This window comes from Elgaria multicarinata, chromosome 11, assembly GCF_023053635.1.
Source record: "Elgaria multicarinata webbii isolate HBS135686 ecotype San Diego chromosome 11, rElgMul1.1.pri, whole genome shotgun sequence".
Taxonomy (NCBI): Eukaryota; Metazoa; Chordata; class Lepidosauria; order Squamata; family Anguidae; genus Elgaria; species Elgaria multicarinata.
The window spans coordinates 37,004,182-37,023,059 of NC_086181.1; the positions used below are offsets into that span (position 1 = coordinate 37,004,182).

Here is an 18,878-nt window from a genome sequence, read left to right on the forward strand (position 1 = left end):
TGTCCAGCCTCCTGCTGAATGCAGGAATCCACCTTAAAGCGTACGTGACAGATGGCTGTCCAGGCCTCTTGAATGCCTCTAGTGTGGGAGAGCTTAGCCTTCCTCAACCTGGTGCTTTCTGTTCTTGTAGGACTACAACTCCCATCATCCCCATGACCAGGCTAGGTGAGGATGATGGTTGGCATAGTCCAACAGAATCAGAAAGTGCCAGATTGAGGAGGGCAGTACAAAATTGTTTCTATGAAGAATCAAATATGGTAATTATGGGCCCATATGGCTGCTCAGTCCTTTCATGCTACACATCGATTTTCCAGCCGAAAGGGGCAAGGAGGAATACTCTTGTCTGTAATCTACTCAAGATTCTACCTTTTCCAGTAAATATAATTGTATCTTTATATCAGCTGTCCATAAGACCCAACCCCATTTTATTCATACTTGTCTGGTACATCATCTGAAGGTGACGAGGGATTGTGAGTAGGTGGCTAAAGGATCAGGAACACCTCAGTGCCCCATATTTTGTCCATATTTTCAGGTTGCAAAAAGAGGCATCCAAAGACACAGAACAGGCAGAAAGCTCAATCTTATCCCAAACCACATCTGAGGGCCTTGCTAGACCTACCAGTTAATGCGGAGAGGAGAAGGAGCGAGGCCACGCTACAGCTAGCACAGGCCGTCGCCCTTTTCTACACGTAAGACGCGATGGGGAAAGGAAAGCCCAGTTGCGTCCTGCATTTCAAAAAAACCTTAAAGGGCCATGTGCGCAGGAGTGCACCAGTGAAAAGGTAAGTCCTTGTTTTTTAAAAAAAGGGTTCCCCACTCCCCTCTGCCCCGATTTCCCCCCCACAATGTATGATGCCCCCCCGCTCGCCCCCTCGCTCACCCCTCCACTCGCCCCCTCGCTCGTTCGCCTGCCCACTCGCTCGCCCCCCCCACTCGCCCCCTTGCTCGCTTGCCTGCCCACTCACTTGCCCATCCACCCCCGCTCACCATGTCCACCCCCGCTTGCCATGTCCACCCCCGCTCGCCCATCCACCCCCCGCTTGCCATGTCACCCCCCCCCTGCTCGCCCGTCTACCCCCTCGCTCGCCTGTCAACCTCCCCCGGTCACCATGTCCACCCCCGCTCGCCATGTCCATCCCCCGCTTGCCATGTCCACCCCCACTTACCTGTCCACCCCCCCCGCTCGCTCGCCCACTCGCCATGTCCGATGCCCCCTCCGCCCCCGTCCGTGATCTCCCCCCTCTCCAGCCCAATGGGCACAGCGCTCCATGCTGTGCCCAGTGCGCGGCTTCTTCCGGCTACTCGCGAGTAAGTGAGCAGCCAGGAAAAGCCACGGAACTAACTAGACCTTCTGCAGCCCCAGGCTCAGCCCGGGGCTGCAGAAAAACTGGGCCATAAGCAGTTCCGGTTATCCCAGGTCAAGGGAGGGTTTAGCCCGGCCTGACCCCGGGATCCCCTGCGCGTCGTCTGCACACACAGCACGGAGCCCGGGCCTTGCACCGGGCTAAACCCTCATCTAGCAACGGCCTGAGAAGCACTGCTCAGTAAGGAACATGAAGCCATCATTCCATTTGCAACTAAGAAGAGATCCAGAACTTAAGCAAAGTACACTATCATTATTTAAATAATAAACCATTAGTTATTTTTTATTTTTGTATTTATTTATTATTTTTTTTAAAAAAATATTTATTTTTATTTTTGAGTGGAAAAAGTTAGGATCATCTGGATGTGAGCTTCAGACTCAAACTAATACAGATGGAAACGGTTCCTTCCTAGTAGTCAGTAATATCATGTGCCCTCCTTCGCTAATTGCTTTAAAATTGAACATGTCTAGTCTGAGATTTGAGATCATTTTCTTTCTGGCTTTGCTTGAATTCCCAGCACAACAGGCTTCACCTGACTGCTGTCTTATTAGACACTCGTTCTATCCCCGAAAGATAAGAGCATTGTATCTTGTAGCATAGCAGCACGGATGTGCTGTCCATTAATGTTACACAAAATTTGCAGACTTCATTGGTGTTCTTGAGACCTTTCCATTTCCACGATACAAGTGTCAGTTGAGTGACCATAAGGGTGATGTTCTCATCAGCTTGTTACATCTGGATGGGGAAGGGGGAAAAACATCACTAAAATGTTTTGCATTAAACCTATAAAAGACCCTTTTTAATATATTTATTCCTTTCAAACGTTTACAAAAATAGCAAGGGCGGGGGAACCATCAAGATCAATCATTACTAAATGTTAAATACAGATTCTACTTGTTTCATTCATGCAACGTTCTTAAAAAATCTGACGTAAAACGGGGCTTCTGTGTCAATGCCAGCTTGATCCAAACCATAAAACAACCCCCCCACAAAATCACTCCAAAGCCAACCTACCATCTTATATAACTTCTACGTGTGCTTAGGTTAGAGCTGTGAAGTGCCTTAATTAATTATAAGGGGGAAGATACAAGAAATGACTTGGTGAATCAGATTAAAAAAATGTATTTAGCCCGGTACTATTTCCCCAGGATATAATTCTAGAAAACTCACAAATTGGGCTTTCTAGAATTATATCAACCCCCCCCCTCCATTCTAAGTTAAGGGTAGTCATTCACCATATCTCACAGCATCAAATTTCATCCTGTGAAGTATTAGGCATTGTGGGAATTCTCCAATTCTGGAAAAACAAAATATGAAGGATTGTATCCAGGAATGTTTTCCTGCTGGAGGGAGTCTAATGCACGAGAAATGGGATTGGGTGGGTGGAGAGGACAGAGAAGTCCTGTTCCATAAGTATCAAGGCCATGAAGTGGGAATTCAAGTGAATGTTGCTACATTTGTAGAGGTTCAACAATTACGATTTGAAATCATTTGTCATAATGAACCCTCAAGTCTCTTACACACAACAGTTTCTTTCACACCTGTACTGCTGAAGCATCAAAAGAGATTTACACTTGTGCTTCAACTTCTTCATGGATGCCTTTACTTCTTGGTTCCTCAATGTGTAGATAAAGGGATTGAGGGCAGGGGTGGCCACCACATAGAACAAGGAAGCCAATTTGTTCATTTGAGTGTTGGGATTCACATAAACTATGATGCAGGGCACATAGAAGAGGCTGACCACCGTCAAATGGGAGGAACAGGTGGATAGAATCTTTCTGCCATCACCCTTCCCAAAATGACCACAGATGGTGACCAGGATTATGATGTAAGAAAGCAGCAAGATCAGAAAACATGGTAGAGTTAACAGGCTACTGTTGAGTATCATGAGAATGTCAAAGGTATAGGTGTCTGTGCAGGCCAGCTTGATCACCTGTGGGACATCACAGTAGAAGTTGTCTAGGACATTGGGCCCACAGAAGGGTAGATGAGCTACTGTAATCATCTGGATAGTAGAATGAATGAGGCCCCCTATCCAGCAGCCCATAAGAAGCCTGAGGCAACACTGCTGGTCCATGATGACTGTGTACCTTAATGGGTGGCAGATGGCCAAGTAGCGATCATAGGCCATGAGGGTGAGAAGGAGCATCTCTGCACCCCCAAAGACATGTAGGAAAAAGAGCTGGGCCATGCACCCTCCATAGGAAATCGTATGGCCAGAGTTCAACAGATCCAGTGCAAACTTTGGGGCTATGACTGAACCCATGGCCACGTCAGTCAGGCTCAGGTTGGCAAGAAAGAAATACATGGGGCAGTGTTGGAGTTGGGGCTCAGACATCACAGTTGCCATGATCAAGAAGTTGCCCAGAAAGATGATGATGTAGCAGCTCATGACCAGGGTGAAAAGGAAGACCTGGGAAGTGTGGGGGAAGGAGAAGCCCAACAGAATGAACTCCGAAATGGTGGTTCCATTCATAGTGAAGGCTGGTTCTAGTTGGAGAGAAAATAAAAGGGTTATTATTAACATTCCTCCATCACATGATATTCTTGTCAACCATATGGTTTGTCCCTCCTGGAGCTGTGAAAAGAATTTGGTTCTTGGACCTATATCTTTGTTGGCAATTTTTAATCTGGACGCTATTTCAGGCACCTTCCCATGTTAGTACGCACCAATACGCACCAAGTCAAAAACAAGAGCAACATCGACATCATCATCATCGACAACAACAACAACAACATTGGAGAAGTTAGACAGATCAATGTCATTTAAATAAATAAATAAATAAATAAATTTAGATCTTTTGCTGATTTGCACCAATTATTTTATTTTGTATCTGCTTGGCATAAGGAGTTGGACAAAAACTCTGCAGGGCACAGAAGCCACACTCCCTGAGAACTGGAATGTATTATCATATTCACCTATGGATTTCGAAATGTCACCAAGCGTTCCAAACCCATCTTTATAGTGTTTAAGAGTAGGAACATGATTTGGAATTAAAGCTAGGATCTTGCCTGATCTTGTGACAAAGGCCACAGCTAGACCTAAGGTTTATCCTGGGATCATCCAGGGTTCGCCCCTGCCTGAGCACTGGATCCCCTGTGTGTCACCTAGATGAACAGGGTTGACCCCTGGACGATCCAGGGATAAACCTTAGGTCTAGCTATGGCCTAATTCTCATTTCTCTATCAGGGAAAAAGTCATGTTGTGTTCAGCCGATCCCATATCTGAGTAAATATGCATAGGACTGCTCAATTATCACCCTCATTATTTTAATTAATTGTATGGTTCTAAGCCTTGTCTTTGGGTGTTGCCAAGTGAAAAGGTTACTTTAAAATTCCAGTAACAACAACAATGACAACAGGAGCAGCAGTGGCAGCAGTCATGACTTTAATTGCCAGAAATCCAAATTCTAATATTTCCTATTGCAATTCCAATGGAGGAAAAGGCATAACTAGAAGAACAAAATGCATGGATGGAAGGAAAGAAGAGTCCACACATTCATAGACATCACTAGCAGGATCCCTCCTGTGATTATTCAACACAAGCCCATGGCTGTACCTTCAACTTCTGCTCTTAGCACTCCGTGCCAAGGTATTCCCAACATCCTCCAAGCTTTGTGATCCTTCAGGAATGTCCAGTGTGGATGGGTAGGAAACATACAGGTAAGCGAAGGAGGAGAGACTTCTGGGGCTCACGCCACATTACTTTCAGCTTATTTTGAAACAAAGAGGTGCAAGCTTTCATAATTTCCCTTTAGATAATCCTCCTGCATTAGATGTCCTTGGGTTCTACCCTCTGTGAATGAAGTCTGGGTCTCTTCTTCATGTTGACAAAGGAATCAGCACCCTGGAGAGCACCAGCGGCTGTTAAGTCCCAAACGGAGTAATTAAAATCTCAGGAGGGTGGTCTTTTTGGTGTGTATTTTTTAAAAGTGTTATACAAACAAAACTTTAAAAGGTGCATATACCATCAAGGAAGTGGGTTATTCCCCCTTTGGGAGAACAGCCTATGCTAGCACCACTTGGTGCCATTTCTTTTAATGTTGTTATTATTTCCTGCCCTGTTTCAACTCAAACTACGATAATTTTCCTAAAGTGAAATTAAGTTCATTTTGAACTTTGAGATATAGTTTTTTTTTTTAAAAAAAAAAAATTCAGGTTGCGTCTTGGATCTCAGGTTACATCTTATTCAGCTTTTGTTTTGTTTTGGGGCAGGATCTACACTATTCATTACACCATTGTTTAAGTGCATTGTTGCGTCCTCCCTTGCTACGTTACAAAATGCAACTTGAGCCCAGTCAATCGAAATACCTTTTCTTCTATCGTTTTACCCCAGCACACTCTTCTTTAGAACGTTCTTCATTATGCTCATACCGGCTCTGAAGTAAACCTCCTTCTTCCGGTGACTCTGAGCTAGACCTGCCGGGATAAGCCGGCAGGGAGGCGGGGCGACACGTAGGGACGAGGGAAGCCCTGCAGCGTCTTAAAGGGGCCACGTGCGCCCCGAAAGATAAGCGGTTTTTTTAAAAAAATTAAGCCTCTGTCCCCTCTTTCACCGCCATCCCTCCCCCTCCCCCTCCCCTTCGTCGCGTTGTGCCAGCTCTCCCTCCCCTAGAAAAGCCCTCACTTGTCCTAATCAGGAAGCAAAGACCATGGTCACGAGACATGACTTTGAAAGACGGCATTGAATACAATGAAAGGTTGGGGCACATTGTTAGTTTTAAAACGATTTTAACAGAAAGTGGAACGGTTTTAAAAGTCAGAAGAAACGTAACAACAACAGCATCACGTGACTGCTGACGTCATCTCTGCCAACTTGTTACGTTTCATCTAGACAAGTGTAGACGGGCTCTGGGTCTATTGGACTCCACAGTGCCTTTTCAGTAAGGGTTTGTCTAACTTGCACATTTATTTATTTATTTATTTATTACACTTATATACCGCCCCCATAGCCAGAGCTCTCTGGGTGGTTTACAGAAATTCTAAAATTGAGATAAAAACAAGTATACAAAATTTTAAATTTTAAAACACAGAACATACACACATAAAGCAACTAGAGACATTATCTGCGATCTGCTGGCGGACCATAGTAAAGCAATCACAATTAAGGTAGCAATGTTTGCTGCTGCAGCCCAAAAAATCAGAAATAACTTTCTTAACAAAGTCTGCGTAGATTGTAAGGGGGACCATTTGATTTAATAGTTTTGTATAAATTATCATCAGAGATCCCACCTATCTGATAGTGCCAGATATTGACTGCCAGCATTTTAGGTTATAATGTAATCACTGAAATTATCCTTGTGACTTTGGCATGTATGTCACCATCGTGATAGCAAAGGGTGGGTGCTGCAGACAAATGGAGCACCCCTAGAGTGACCCACTGACTGATTCCTTGGCTGAGAAAGGATTGTACCTCAAATATTTTGAATATTTTAAATAATGTGTGTTGCTATATGTCATAGAATCATAGAATCATAGAATAGCAGAGTTGGAAGGGGCCTACAAGGCCATCGAGTCCAACCCCCTGCTCAATGCAGGAATCCACCCTAAAGCATCCCTGACAGATGGTTGTCCAGCTGCCTCTTGAATGCCTCTAGTGTGGGAGAGCCCACAACCTCCCTAGGTAGCTGATTCCATTGTCGCACTGCTCTAACAGTCAGGAAGTTTTTCCTGATGTCCAGCCGGAATCTGGCTTCCTTTAACTTGAGCCCGTTATTCTGTGTCCTGCACTCTGGGAGGATCGAGAAGAGATCCTGGCCCTCCTCTGTGTGACAACCTTTTAAGTATTTGAAGACTGCTATCATGTCTCCCCTCAGTCTTCTCTTCTCCAGGCTAAACATGCCCAGTTCTTTCAGTCTCTCTTCATAGGGCTTTGTTTCTAGACCTCTGATCATCCTGGTTGCCCTCTTCTGAACACACTCCAGCTTGTCTGTGTCCTTCTTGAGCAATTCTGTATTTTGTAATGGTCTTTGTGCTACAAATAAACTATTCATTCACACATAAAGCATTAAAAACTGTTAAAAAACCTAAACATGTGGGTGATTAAGATGTGCTGCCATATGCCTGGGCAAAGAGGGAAGTCTTAACCTGGCGTTGGAAAGATAGCAGGGTTGGCACTAGGCGAGCCTCGTCAGGGAGATCATTCCATAGTCTGGGGGCCACCACCGAAAAGCCCCTGTCCCTCGTTGCCTCTCTCGGAGTAGGCACCCGGAGGAGGACCTTAGATGTTGAACGTAGTGACCGGGTATATTCACGTCAGGAGAGGCGTTCCGTCAGGTATTGTGGTCCCAAGCTGTGTAAGGAGATGTAATGCATCTAACGCTTCTTTAACTCATATGTTTTGGCAATGCCCAGTAGTTGCCCCCTTTTGGGGAGGAGGTTATAATAAGGATAAACTTTGTACTGAAATAATCTATAATACGGAACAATGTGCATCTCTTCCTAAGTTACCTATCGGCTTCTTGGAAGTTAACACATGGTCAGTGCAGATAGATCTTCAGAGCCCTTATGACAGCCACAAGACTTATACTATCACATTGGAAAGACAAATTCACACCTCCCATAATGCAATGCATCAAGGACCTAATAACATTATCAACTTTTGAATGAGTGTTATATAGATGCAACTTTCAAGTGGATAAATATATGGATATCTGGTCTGTTTTTCTTGAAACCTTTGAATAACTCTCCCTTTTTGGGGGGAAGCAGTACATACAATGGAAATGATGATAATTCTATATATACAATGTAAAGTTTTTTTTCCAATTTTCACGATGTATTTTCTGTTCTGTTTGTTGATATTCACAACAAAAAAAAGTTTTTAAAATAAAAATGTGTTCACGTCCTTTGTGTTCATGTCTCCTAAATATATGCATTTTGTATATAGTGTTGCCTAATATACACATTTATGCAGCCCGTTTTTCTAATATAATCATTTGTTTACTAATTGTGTGTGTGTGTGTGTGTGTGTGTTCACTTTCCTATTTTTTGTGTTCACTTCCCTAATATACATTTTTGTATGCATTTTTAATTGGAGAACTCCATTGCAAAATTCAGAGAAGTGTGGGTTTCAATGGATAAACGAGTTTCAGTTTGTGTATTGATTCAAATGTGCACAATTTGGTAAGCCCTTATTAAAATAAGAAATGAACAAATTTCTTGTCATTTGCCACTTTACCGATTTTGTGTCTCTTACATTGTACATGAGTGAATGCCCATGGCAAGTAGATGATGCCTCCTTGGTCTGTGATTCAATGCTGCCAGAGCTCCATTCAAAGCAATTCTGACCTGAACTTTCAACTGCTTCATTTCCACAAGGAAAGAAATGATCTCCGTATGGGGCACCCTGAGAAAGCCCTTCCAATATGGCCGAAGGAAGAGAAGTAAATCTTGCCCTGGAGAAGGCATGGCAATGCCTGAGCATGGTTAAATTATCCAAATACCTGGCACATCTAGGCAATTAAAGTTAACCCCAGATATATTGGGGAACAAAATATATGGGCATTTGATATTGAATATTGAAAAGCAGTATCTACATTGCAGACAGACTATGGGTGGACCATAGCTAAAAATGCTTAACCTCCGTGGCTTACTGTGTCTTCTGAACAAAGTCATTAAAAAATTCCCAGGCGAATCATTTAGATACAGACTATATAGTGTAGGGGCTAATAGACAACACTGATGGATTCCCTTACTGGCAAGAATCGGTTTTGTCAAATTGCCCAAGCTTACTCAGAGCATGGTGCATTGGCAAAGTCACTTAATAAGGTAGAGCAATCTTTTGTCAATGGAGGAATGGTATAGCTTGGCCCATAGCCTGTCTCTTGATATTGCATCAAAGGCAGATTTCAGATCTGTAAAGCTGACAAACAGACCATTTCCAAAAGAGTTCATATATTTCACCTCCAGATGACTTAAACCTAGGCAATGGTCAAGAGTTGATCTGCCCTTTCTGAAACCTGCTTGTTTGTTCCCCAAGATATTTTCATCCTTTATCCAGAACATAGGAATAAAAGAACTGTTATGCTGGATCAGACTGAGAGTCCATCTAGTCCAGCACTCTGTTCACATGGTGGCCAACCAGCTGTTGACCAGGGACTCACAAAGCAGAACAACTGATGCACAGAGGCTTACTGCCTCAGATACTGGAGTTAGCACATAAACATCAGGGCAAGTAGCTATTGATAGCCTTCTCCAACCCCCTTTTAAAGCCATCCAAATTGGTAGCCATCACAACATATTGTGGTAAGCCTCATATACAACTTGGCCGCTATCAACAGTACGCTAATGAGCCTATAATTTGAAGGATCCTATTACCGTTTTTGAATATTGAAATCACAATAGCCACAAGCCATGCAGAGGGGAGTTGGCCAGTATTATTAATATGCATGAAGAGATTAGATAAAAGAGGAGTCCACCAGTCCATTTTGGCCTTCAAATTTTCAGAAGTTATTATATGTGATCTCAGGGGCTTTCCCAGTTTAAGACAAATGATCACGGTCACTATATCGGCCTGGGATACCAGATCCCATTGTGGAAAATTGTTTAGATTCAGGGAAAAAGATTTCCCATTGGCTGCTGTCTAGATGCCACAAACATTTCGGAGAAGTGACACTTATGAACATTAGCAGGAATATCACAGCTAATTAAACCTGAAGTATCACCCAAGGTGTCAGTGACCTGTGCCCAAAATAATTCAGATTTATTATCTAGTGAGGAATGCATTAGTACCTTCCACCCATTTTGAACTGCTTGTCTCTTCTTTTGAACTAGCAGTGTTCTATAATGCCTTTTGGCTGCAAAATATTATTCCTGGGGCAAGGTATCACAATTTTCCTTCTTGTACTGGCTTTACATCTCTCTCAGTTGCTGTTGATGCTGTTTGAACTATATAGCATTCCTTATCGAGCCACTTGAACATCCTCCTCTGCAGTGCACAGTGAAAACAAACTCATGCATGTCCTTCCTTCAACCTAGTGGGGAAGAATATGCATTTCTTCTTCAACCTCCCCATGGCTTCCTTTACTTCTTGGTTCCTCAGGGTGTAAATAATGGGATTGAGAGCTGGTGTGACTATCGTGTAGAACACGGAGGCCACCTTGTCTAGTCGGGAGCTAGAGAAGGGTCTTAGATAAACAAAAACACAAGGGATGTAGATGAGACTGATGACCATCAGGTGGGAGCTGCAGGTGGACAGAGTCTTCCTGCTGGCTTTTGTGAAGTGTCCTCGGAGGGTCACCAAAATGATGGCATAGGAGATTAGCACTATTATAAAACAGGGCAGGGAAAGTAGGCTGCTGTTGGCCACCATGAGTAGCTCAATGATGGATGTCTCTGTACAAGCCAGCTTGATCACCTGTGGAACGTCACAGTAGAAGTTGTCCAGCACATTGGGCCCACAGAATGGAAGCTGGGCAACTACGGCCATCTGGATGGTAGAATGAAGAAGGCCTCCAATCCAGCAGACCACAAGGAACCTGAGGCACCGCTGTCGATCCATGATGGCCATGTACCTCAGAGGGTGGCAGATGGCCATGTAGCGATCATAGGCCATGATGGTGAGGAGGAGCATCTCAGCGCCCCCAAAAACATGGAGGGAAAAGAGCTGGGCCATGCACCCTCCATAGGAAATAGTATGGCTGCACAACATCATGTCAGCCAACATCTTGGGGGCAGCCACCGAGCCCAAGGCCATGTCAAGGAGGGAAAGGCTGGCAAGGAAGAAATACATGGGGCAGTCTAGGAGGTGAGGTTCAGCATGCACGGTCATCACAATGAGGAAGTTACCCAACAGGAGGGTGGCATAGCAGGCCAAGATCACCACGAACAGGGCGAGTTGGTGTGTGCAAGAGTGGGAAAGGCCCAGCAAGATGAATTCTGAAATAGTGGATTGGTTCATGGCAAGCCTTTAACCTGGTGGGAGAGAGGAAGGGACATTGTGTCAAGAATTACTCCTCAGCCTCACCCTGACATAGAATAGGAGCTTGCTTTAAGCCCCTTGAGCTTACTACTACTTCTTTTTGGAAAACATGGGGGTTCTAGCTTCCCAGCAAATTCTATGAAAGGAAGCAGGAATAGGCTGCTACCACACAGGCCAACAACATGTACTGCCGCTTTCTTATGACCAGGTTGGGGCTGCATTCCTGAACTGTTTCGATTCTTTGCCCTGCCTTGCCGCTTCGCTTATCTTACCTTCCCTGAGCCTTGCAATGGCTGTAAATTCCCATCCCTTTCTCTCTAGCCTGAGGGTTTCCTGGTGAACCACATCTCCCCCTTGATCTAGCTAAGCTATCCATCTTCAGTGTTGCTTTACTCCTCAGCCACAGCACGGTTCTATTCCTGTAGTTCAGTCTTCACCAACCTGGCACCCTTTAGTGGTCTTTGACTGCAACTCCCATTGCTGACGCTGGCTGGGGATGGTGGAAATTGAAAGTCAACAAAACTGTGGGGCACCGTATAAACCCTCAACAATGGGCAGAAAATAATAACAGCCATACCAGGCACTTCAGCTTTTGAAAACAGCAGCCACACCCTGAGACCAAAGACACGGAGGTCTGATTTGCATATGCTGCAGAAGGTAGGTTGTGCTTTTTTATTGTATTTCATACCATGTTTTTATACTGTTCGTTTTATGTGAACTGCCCAGGGAGCTTCGGCTATTGGGCAGTATAAAAATGCAATAAATAAATAAATAAGGTGTTGGAGGAATCCATGCAGGGGATCAAGTTCACTGAGCTTTCGGCAGCTCAGCTCCCCCACCCCACCCCAGACTCCAGCTCATTTGTTTGTGAGCTGGACTGTCTCAAAGTGTGTCAGATTTTAGGAACATGTCCCCGTCTCAGCCTGCAAACACAAGCCAAGTCGAGGTGAGGTGAGGTTGGTGGCTCCCGTTTCGGTGGAGCAGAGATTCCTTTCCATTCAGAAGGCTAAAGGAGCTGTTCAGGATGCTAAACCATATATCCAAAATGGCTTCAGCACCTTGGACAACTCCTTAGAATGGAATCTCCATCCCACTGAAATGGGAGCCTCCAGCCTCTCCAAGCCAGGGTTCTTGGGGAAATCCAGAGAGGCGAAAAAGAAGGCCTGGATTTCCCCACGTTGGCCATCTCTAGCAGAAGGAGATAGACAATATAGTATACGTTCCGTGTGATTACCTGTCTTAGGCTTGAGTTTTTCTTCTCTTTTCATGTTCCAGGGTGTTGGGGTGTTGGTGTAGATCCATGGCAATTTCCCATTGGGCAGGAAGGGTGTTCTGACCTCCTTAGACTATTTTCTTTCTGAAACACTCCCATTGGTCATGCAGCAAGTGGCACCTTCGGAGACAATAGCGGTGGGGGGGGGGATTCAGTAGGAAAACAACCCAGGGTGGAAGATCAGACCTCTCTTCCTTCTTGTTTCTGTCCTGTTTAGAAGAATACACACACACACACACACACACACACACACACACACACACACACACACACCACTGCTGTTATTTCAAACAGAGAATTCAAGCCCAAGACAGCAAACACATAAGCATATTGTCTAATCATGGATCTTAGTTCTTAAATAGTACAGACTGCATCACTTTAGACTGCAAAAGGGAGGGGAAATGGTATTTTTGGATGACCTTTTCTGTAGATTTCTGCTCGATCCATAGTAAACTAGCACATCAGGGAAAATATCAGGGGGAAGATAAAGAAATGGTTCTGTCAGCCTTTTATCCATAATTTGACCAACTAATTCTACTACTCATTCTACTGCATATCTAGTCCTGGCTGGAGCCAGACCTACATTCACACATGCACAGAACAACAGATTCAGGAGCAAAGCCAGTGTCACAATAACTTGTAGAATTCTGATCTGCTACGCGGAGCTCAACAAAAATGGGAAAGACAACGGCCCCAGTAAAAACAGATCTATGTCTCCATCACCAGTGTATTCCACAGTTTTCACTGCAGACCTAAAGGGCCCACTACAGTTATGCACAGTGGGCCTAAAATCAAGAAGAACAGTTGCATTGTCACACCAAGGAATGTACATGTCAAGGTCGTTGTATAATTAATCTTGTTGTGTGTTAAGGCTGGAGGGGTGGGAAGAGGGAAGCTGCATTGCTAGCAACCCAGTGGATCCAAAATGGCGCCATCCATTTCACACCCAAAGAGGGAGGACTCATCAGGCTTGGGTGCACCCCAGATTTTACAGATGGACAAAACCAAAAGCTTTAAGGAGGGGGGAATTGAGGAAGGACTCAAAACAGTGCTATGAGGACTGAGCATGCTCAGTGGACACAGAATACTAATTGGCTGTTTGGAAAAATAAATAGTAAACATGGGAAAGGTGTGACGGAATGAAGTACCCAGAAAAGGGCATGGCTGGCTGGAAACCTCAACAGGAACACATCACATTGCATCATTTGGTCTGTTGCTTGTCTTTAAAATGAATTGGGCTTACGGATGGATATCCTTTCCCTATCTGTTTGCCTACCTGTTTTTTTTTTTCTGCCTGCCCTTAAAATTTGAGACGAGAACATCCATGGAATATCTCCTTGGAACATTTTGGATGAGCTTCCCGCATTACAGGTCTATAAAGGACATTCTCCATGATCAATCTAGAGATCTTTTGTGAACAGCGATGATGAAGGAGTCAAAACTCTGGGGAGCAGCAGCTCATGCGGAGTCCCACAGAGGGTCATTAAAAACAAATCTAAGGAGCTTTGGAATCCATTTCACCTCGAAAAGAGCTTGTAGAAGTCCATGTGGGAAATAGGGAGGATGGGGTGATTACCCCTTTGAGATGCCATATATCCTCCGAGTGCACCTCACCATCAGGGCTGTTGCGTTCTTTGAACCAAATTTTAAAGCTGCCTCTTTTTAACTTTCTGCTGCTTTAATGTTGGTTTGTTTGTTGCTATATGTCTCTCTCCTTCAGGATTTGACAACAGCAATTAATTAATTAATTACATTTCTATACCGCCCAATAGCCGGGGCTCTCTTGGCGGTTCACAAAAATTAAAAACATTCAAAGTATAAAACAACAGTATAAAACCATAATATAAAATACAATATAAAAGCTCAACCAGATAAAACCAGCAGCAAGGCAAAATTACAAATTTAAAACACCGAGTTAAAATTTATTTATTGACTGTTAAAATGCTGGGAGAATAAAAAGGTCTTCACCTGGCGTCTAAAAGCATATAATGTAGGTGCCAAGCGAACCTCCTTAGGGAGCTCATTCCACAGCCGGGGTGCCACAGCATATCTAATGGTGGTTAGAGGCAGCGGCTGAGTCCCATAATAGCTGAATTTGACCCAGCTATTCTCAGTATTTATTATATTTATTTAAAATATTTCTATATCAACTGTCATGTACAACAGACTCAGGCAGGGTACAAACAAGCAAACAAAACCATAGCTAAAACAAAGTCCAAATATATAAAAGCTCAGTAGGCTATCAACTAAAATCATAATTACAAGTGTCATAAATGAGTAAATGAGCCTCGTGTGGCGCAGAGCGGTAAAGCAGCAGTTTCTGCAGCTGAAACTCTCCCCACGGCCTGAGTTCGATCCCAGCGGAAGCTGGTTTCAGGCAGCCGGCTCAGGTCGACTCAGCCTTCCATCCTCCCGAGGTCGGTAAAGTGAGTACCCAGTTAGCTAGGGGAAAGGTAATAACGGCCGGGGAAGGCAACGGCAAACCACCCCGCTATAAGGCCTGCCAAGAAAACATCAGCGAAAGAGTCAGTAATGACTCAGTGCTTGCACGAGAGGTTCCTTTCCTTTTTTCCAAATGAGTAAATACTGAGGTGAATAGAAAACATTTCATAAATTTCAGTAGAGTTGGTGGAGGCTTTTTTTCTGTGTGAGAGTAAACAATAACAACAACAACAACAAAAACAATAAGAACAACATTAATAGTACATTGAAGACCCAAAAGCCCATTGTTCCAGGAAACTGATATGGGTCAGACCAAGGGCTTCATCCCATGTACCCGTTTCCCTCGAATTATCCCCATAGCGTAAAGCTGTCATTGTTGTTGTTAGCTAAACCTTGGGCAGCATCGCTTTTATGATCCTTTGCATGCCAGGAAAGGGTTTAAGGGGGAGAAATGTAAAAAAATCATTAAAAAATCAACAGATGACCCAATCCGTTTCAAATTTGGTGTGCTTTAATCCGTCCTTAATATCTATTACTGTGCCAATTTTGATGTCTTTATCTTTAAGACTACGCAGATGTAAATATTTGTTTAATTTGTACTTTAAACATATTAAATCATTCTCCTGCGCTCCTAGTGGCCACTCGGAGAACAACAAAAGATTCACTCCTAAAGAGGTAGTTAAATAGGTCGGGTCTTTTGGCTTTGTTCGTAGCACAATTAAAGCTGGATGATTTGGAGTACTTCACAGTCAAAGCAGATTATAAACTGGAAAACTTCGGAGTCCTTTGCACGCAATTCACAGTGATTGCACAGTATAACCCTGGTCTGATGAAGCTACAAGTCAAATGCCTGAGAAACGTCCCAGGTCATGGCTTGAAGCCATGTAATGCAGAAACCTTTCTGAATCTACAGTAAGTCAGACTGGCTCTGGTCTAGGAAAAAGGGAGATTCTTTTTCCTGTTGAGAAATTTAATTCGAGTTTAACTAATTTTGCACTTTCAAAACACCAGGGCCAGATCTACACCCAGCAGGATATGCCACTTTGAAAACAGTTTGAAAACTGCATATGGAGTGTGTCCTGGGCCCCAATAGTTATCACTACTGTGATAAACTGTTTTAAGCAGTAGTGTAGATCATGGCTATGTAAACCCAAACCCAAACTCAGCTGTCCTTCAAAGCAGAGAACAACACTCTTTGAAGCAGGACACCGACTTTCCCTAGAAAGAGCCCACCCACCCTCTCAAGGGACAGCATACAGAATAATTAAACTATGGAATTCACTTACACAGGATTAGTGATGGTCACCAATTTGGGTGGCTTTAAAAGGGGATTGGACACATTCATGGAGGATGAGGCTATCAGTGGCTACTCATTCTGATGGCTACACTGCCTGGCAGCTGAAGCAGAAGAATTTCCCTTGTTTCTCTCTAACTTTAACAAATACTTTATTGCCACATCAGAGGCAGTCCATGAAGGAGCATGGGGTCCATGTCTTCCCAACAAAGCCTCCCTGAATGGTTTTTCATTGTGACATAGTGTAATTCCATTACATTGATAGGAATAATAATATATTTTTAAAAACGGTGGCCTAGAGGTTTCAATAAATATATGAATTCTATCTTGTCTGATGCTGGTCTGGTTAGTCACATTAGATATAGTTCTCGACTGATCATCCACGGCCTCTTTGTACTCTCCTAAGAACATAAGAAGAGCCGTGCTGGATCAGACAATGGCAGCGAGATTATTGTATGCACAGAAGTGGAAAAATGAAATAACACCACCAATGGAAGAATACATACTGAAGATATTAGAGTCAGCAGAAATGGCAAAATTGACAGCGATAACGATGTATTTGTCTGTGGATGCAATGTATGAGAAATAGTTAACTTGGAAGAAAGAAATGAATTTGATTATTGCGTTAAATGTATTAACGAGGAGAGAATATAATTTACATCTCTGATGTGTAGAGTGCTGAAAACATATCTTAACCTTGGTTTATTTATTTCCCTTTTTCTTTGATTTTCTTTCTTCTTCTTATTTTTTATTGTCTTTTTTTCTTTTTCTTTTCTTGTGTGTTCACTTCCCTTAGATGTCATGTCTTTATGCAATGCTTTCATGTCATAGATGTTAATGAAAAAATAAAAAAAACTGTTTAACATAAAGAACATAAGAAGAGCCGTGTTGGATCAGACCAAGGTTCCTCTAGTTCAGCACTCTGTTCACACAGATGCCAAACAGCTGTCACTCAGGGACCAACAAGGCAGGACCTCTCCTGATGTTCTTCCCCATTTACTTCTCACTCTTTGGCCCAGTACCCGACATGATTCCAAGGGAGTGAATTGTTGAACCCGGATACTGTCCCAAAAGAAGAGCAGACATTTTCTATAGTAACATCACAAATAACATAAACATGTTTTCTTTGGCTTTCCTCTGCAAGGACTTGAAAGCTTTGGGAAAGGAAATTATCTACCCTGTAATTAACAAAGTCACTATAATTGTTTTCTGCTTATGGAAGTTCAATAAGCTATATTAAACCAGCTAGACATAAACTACAGAGAAGACTAATAAGAGAATCAGCACAATTGGTTGAACCTTTAGCCTATAAAGATACGTGAAGCTAAAATCATCAGCACATGTGCCTGAGAGTAAATCCAGTTGAACTCAATCCACTTCAGGTCTAATATTGTGCCACAGAGGTAGAGGGAATGCATTTGAGGCAGGCAGAGCTAGCTGAAACGGAGCTTTGATATTTCATGCTTTAGGCTAATAGCCCAGGTTGGAATCTTTGCCTTGGTAAAGATTGCTTATTTCTTGACGGACATCAAGACAGATTCTGTTCACAATCAGACTAGCAGTGTCGTGTAGGGGACAATGGATCAGGTCCAACATCTGCTGGCTCTCAGGGTGGTTTGCTTACTTCTCCTCCACCTCTTCCTCCTGCTGACTCAGACTTTTTGCAAGAGTTTGAACTCCAAATGCAGCAAGCAATTAAAAGCTCAGCATCATGATCCTAGTTCCAGCGATGAAATTATCATTGGTGAATTTGTATCTGTTATATATGTTGAACAGTCCTTATACAACTTTATGATGCATCCACACTCCTCCAATGAGGCATCGTAAGTAGTTCTTCATGGGTGCAAGGGACTGAAGGGGGTGGCTTTCTGTAGTTTTCTTACGTAATTTAGATAATTCTGATACAAACCATCAAGTATTGCTTCAGATTGAGGGTTGTGTCCACAGATGGATGCATCTTAATTAGTAATGGCGACAAGTGATGAGTTGCATGAGTGAGTGATCCAACATGATAATTAGAGCTTGGACAGTATTTTTGACAAGCTGTTTTTCATTGGCTTCTGTTCACACATTCAGCAACTCATTACCATCTGCCCAGCCATCAGGTTTCTGGGGAGAGATCAAATGTTGCATATGCATGTCTGAGCCAATGCAAATGGATCAAATTGCCCCCCACTCTTTAGTATCATAGAGCTGGAAAGGGCCTTCCAGTGTTATCTCATCCAACCCCTTGTTTGATGCAGGAATTCCAGTCTGAGAGCATCCAGAACAGATGGCTGTCCAGCCACTGCCTGGAGGCCTCCAGCAAGGGAAAGTTCCAACCCCAAGGATTTGGTTCCATTGTGAAACTTCTCTTACTGTCAAGATGCTCCTCCCAAGGTTCATTCAGAATCTATCCACTTATCAGTGAAGTCCATTGGATCTAGCCCATTCCCTTGGGGAAACAGAGAACAGGTCCTTGTCCTGTAGTAAGTCCAACAATCTAAGTAAGCTCATTGCAGGTCAAAAGAGTTACCTTGAATCCACCATTGGACAAAAATAGCTTTTTGAAGTTATAAAGCAACTCTCGTTTATAGCTGCATGAAA

At 43.4% G+C, this 18,878-nt stretch overlaps 2 protein-coding genes across 2 annotated transcripts; both read right to left on the reverse strand.

Annotated features, from left to right (window-relative positions):
• Nucleotides 1-2,880: 2,880 nt before the first annotated feature.
• On the reverse strand, nt 2,881-3,840 carry LOC134405728 (olfactory receptor 4Q3-like). The gene has a single exon (XM_063136977.1). The coding sequence runs from the start codon at nt 3,838-3,840 to the stop codon at nt 2,881-2,883; it is 960 nt and encodes a 319-aa protein (XP_062993047.1).
• Nucleotides 3,841-10,314: 6,474 nt separating this feature from the next.
• On the reverse strand, nt 10,315-11,590 carry LOC134405729 (olfactory receptor 4Q3-like). The gene is made up of 2 exons (XM_063136978.1): nt 11,556-11,590; nt 10,315-11,269 (listed from the first exon to the last, which is right to left on the reverse strand). Exons 1-2 carry the CDS (start codon nt 11,588-11,590, stop codon nt 10,315-10,317), a joined length of 990 nt encoding a protein of 329 aa, XP_062993048.1.
• Nucleotides 11,591-18,878: the final 7,288 nt, after the last annotated feature.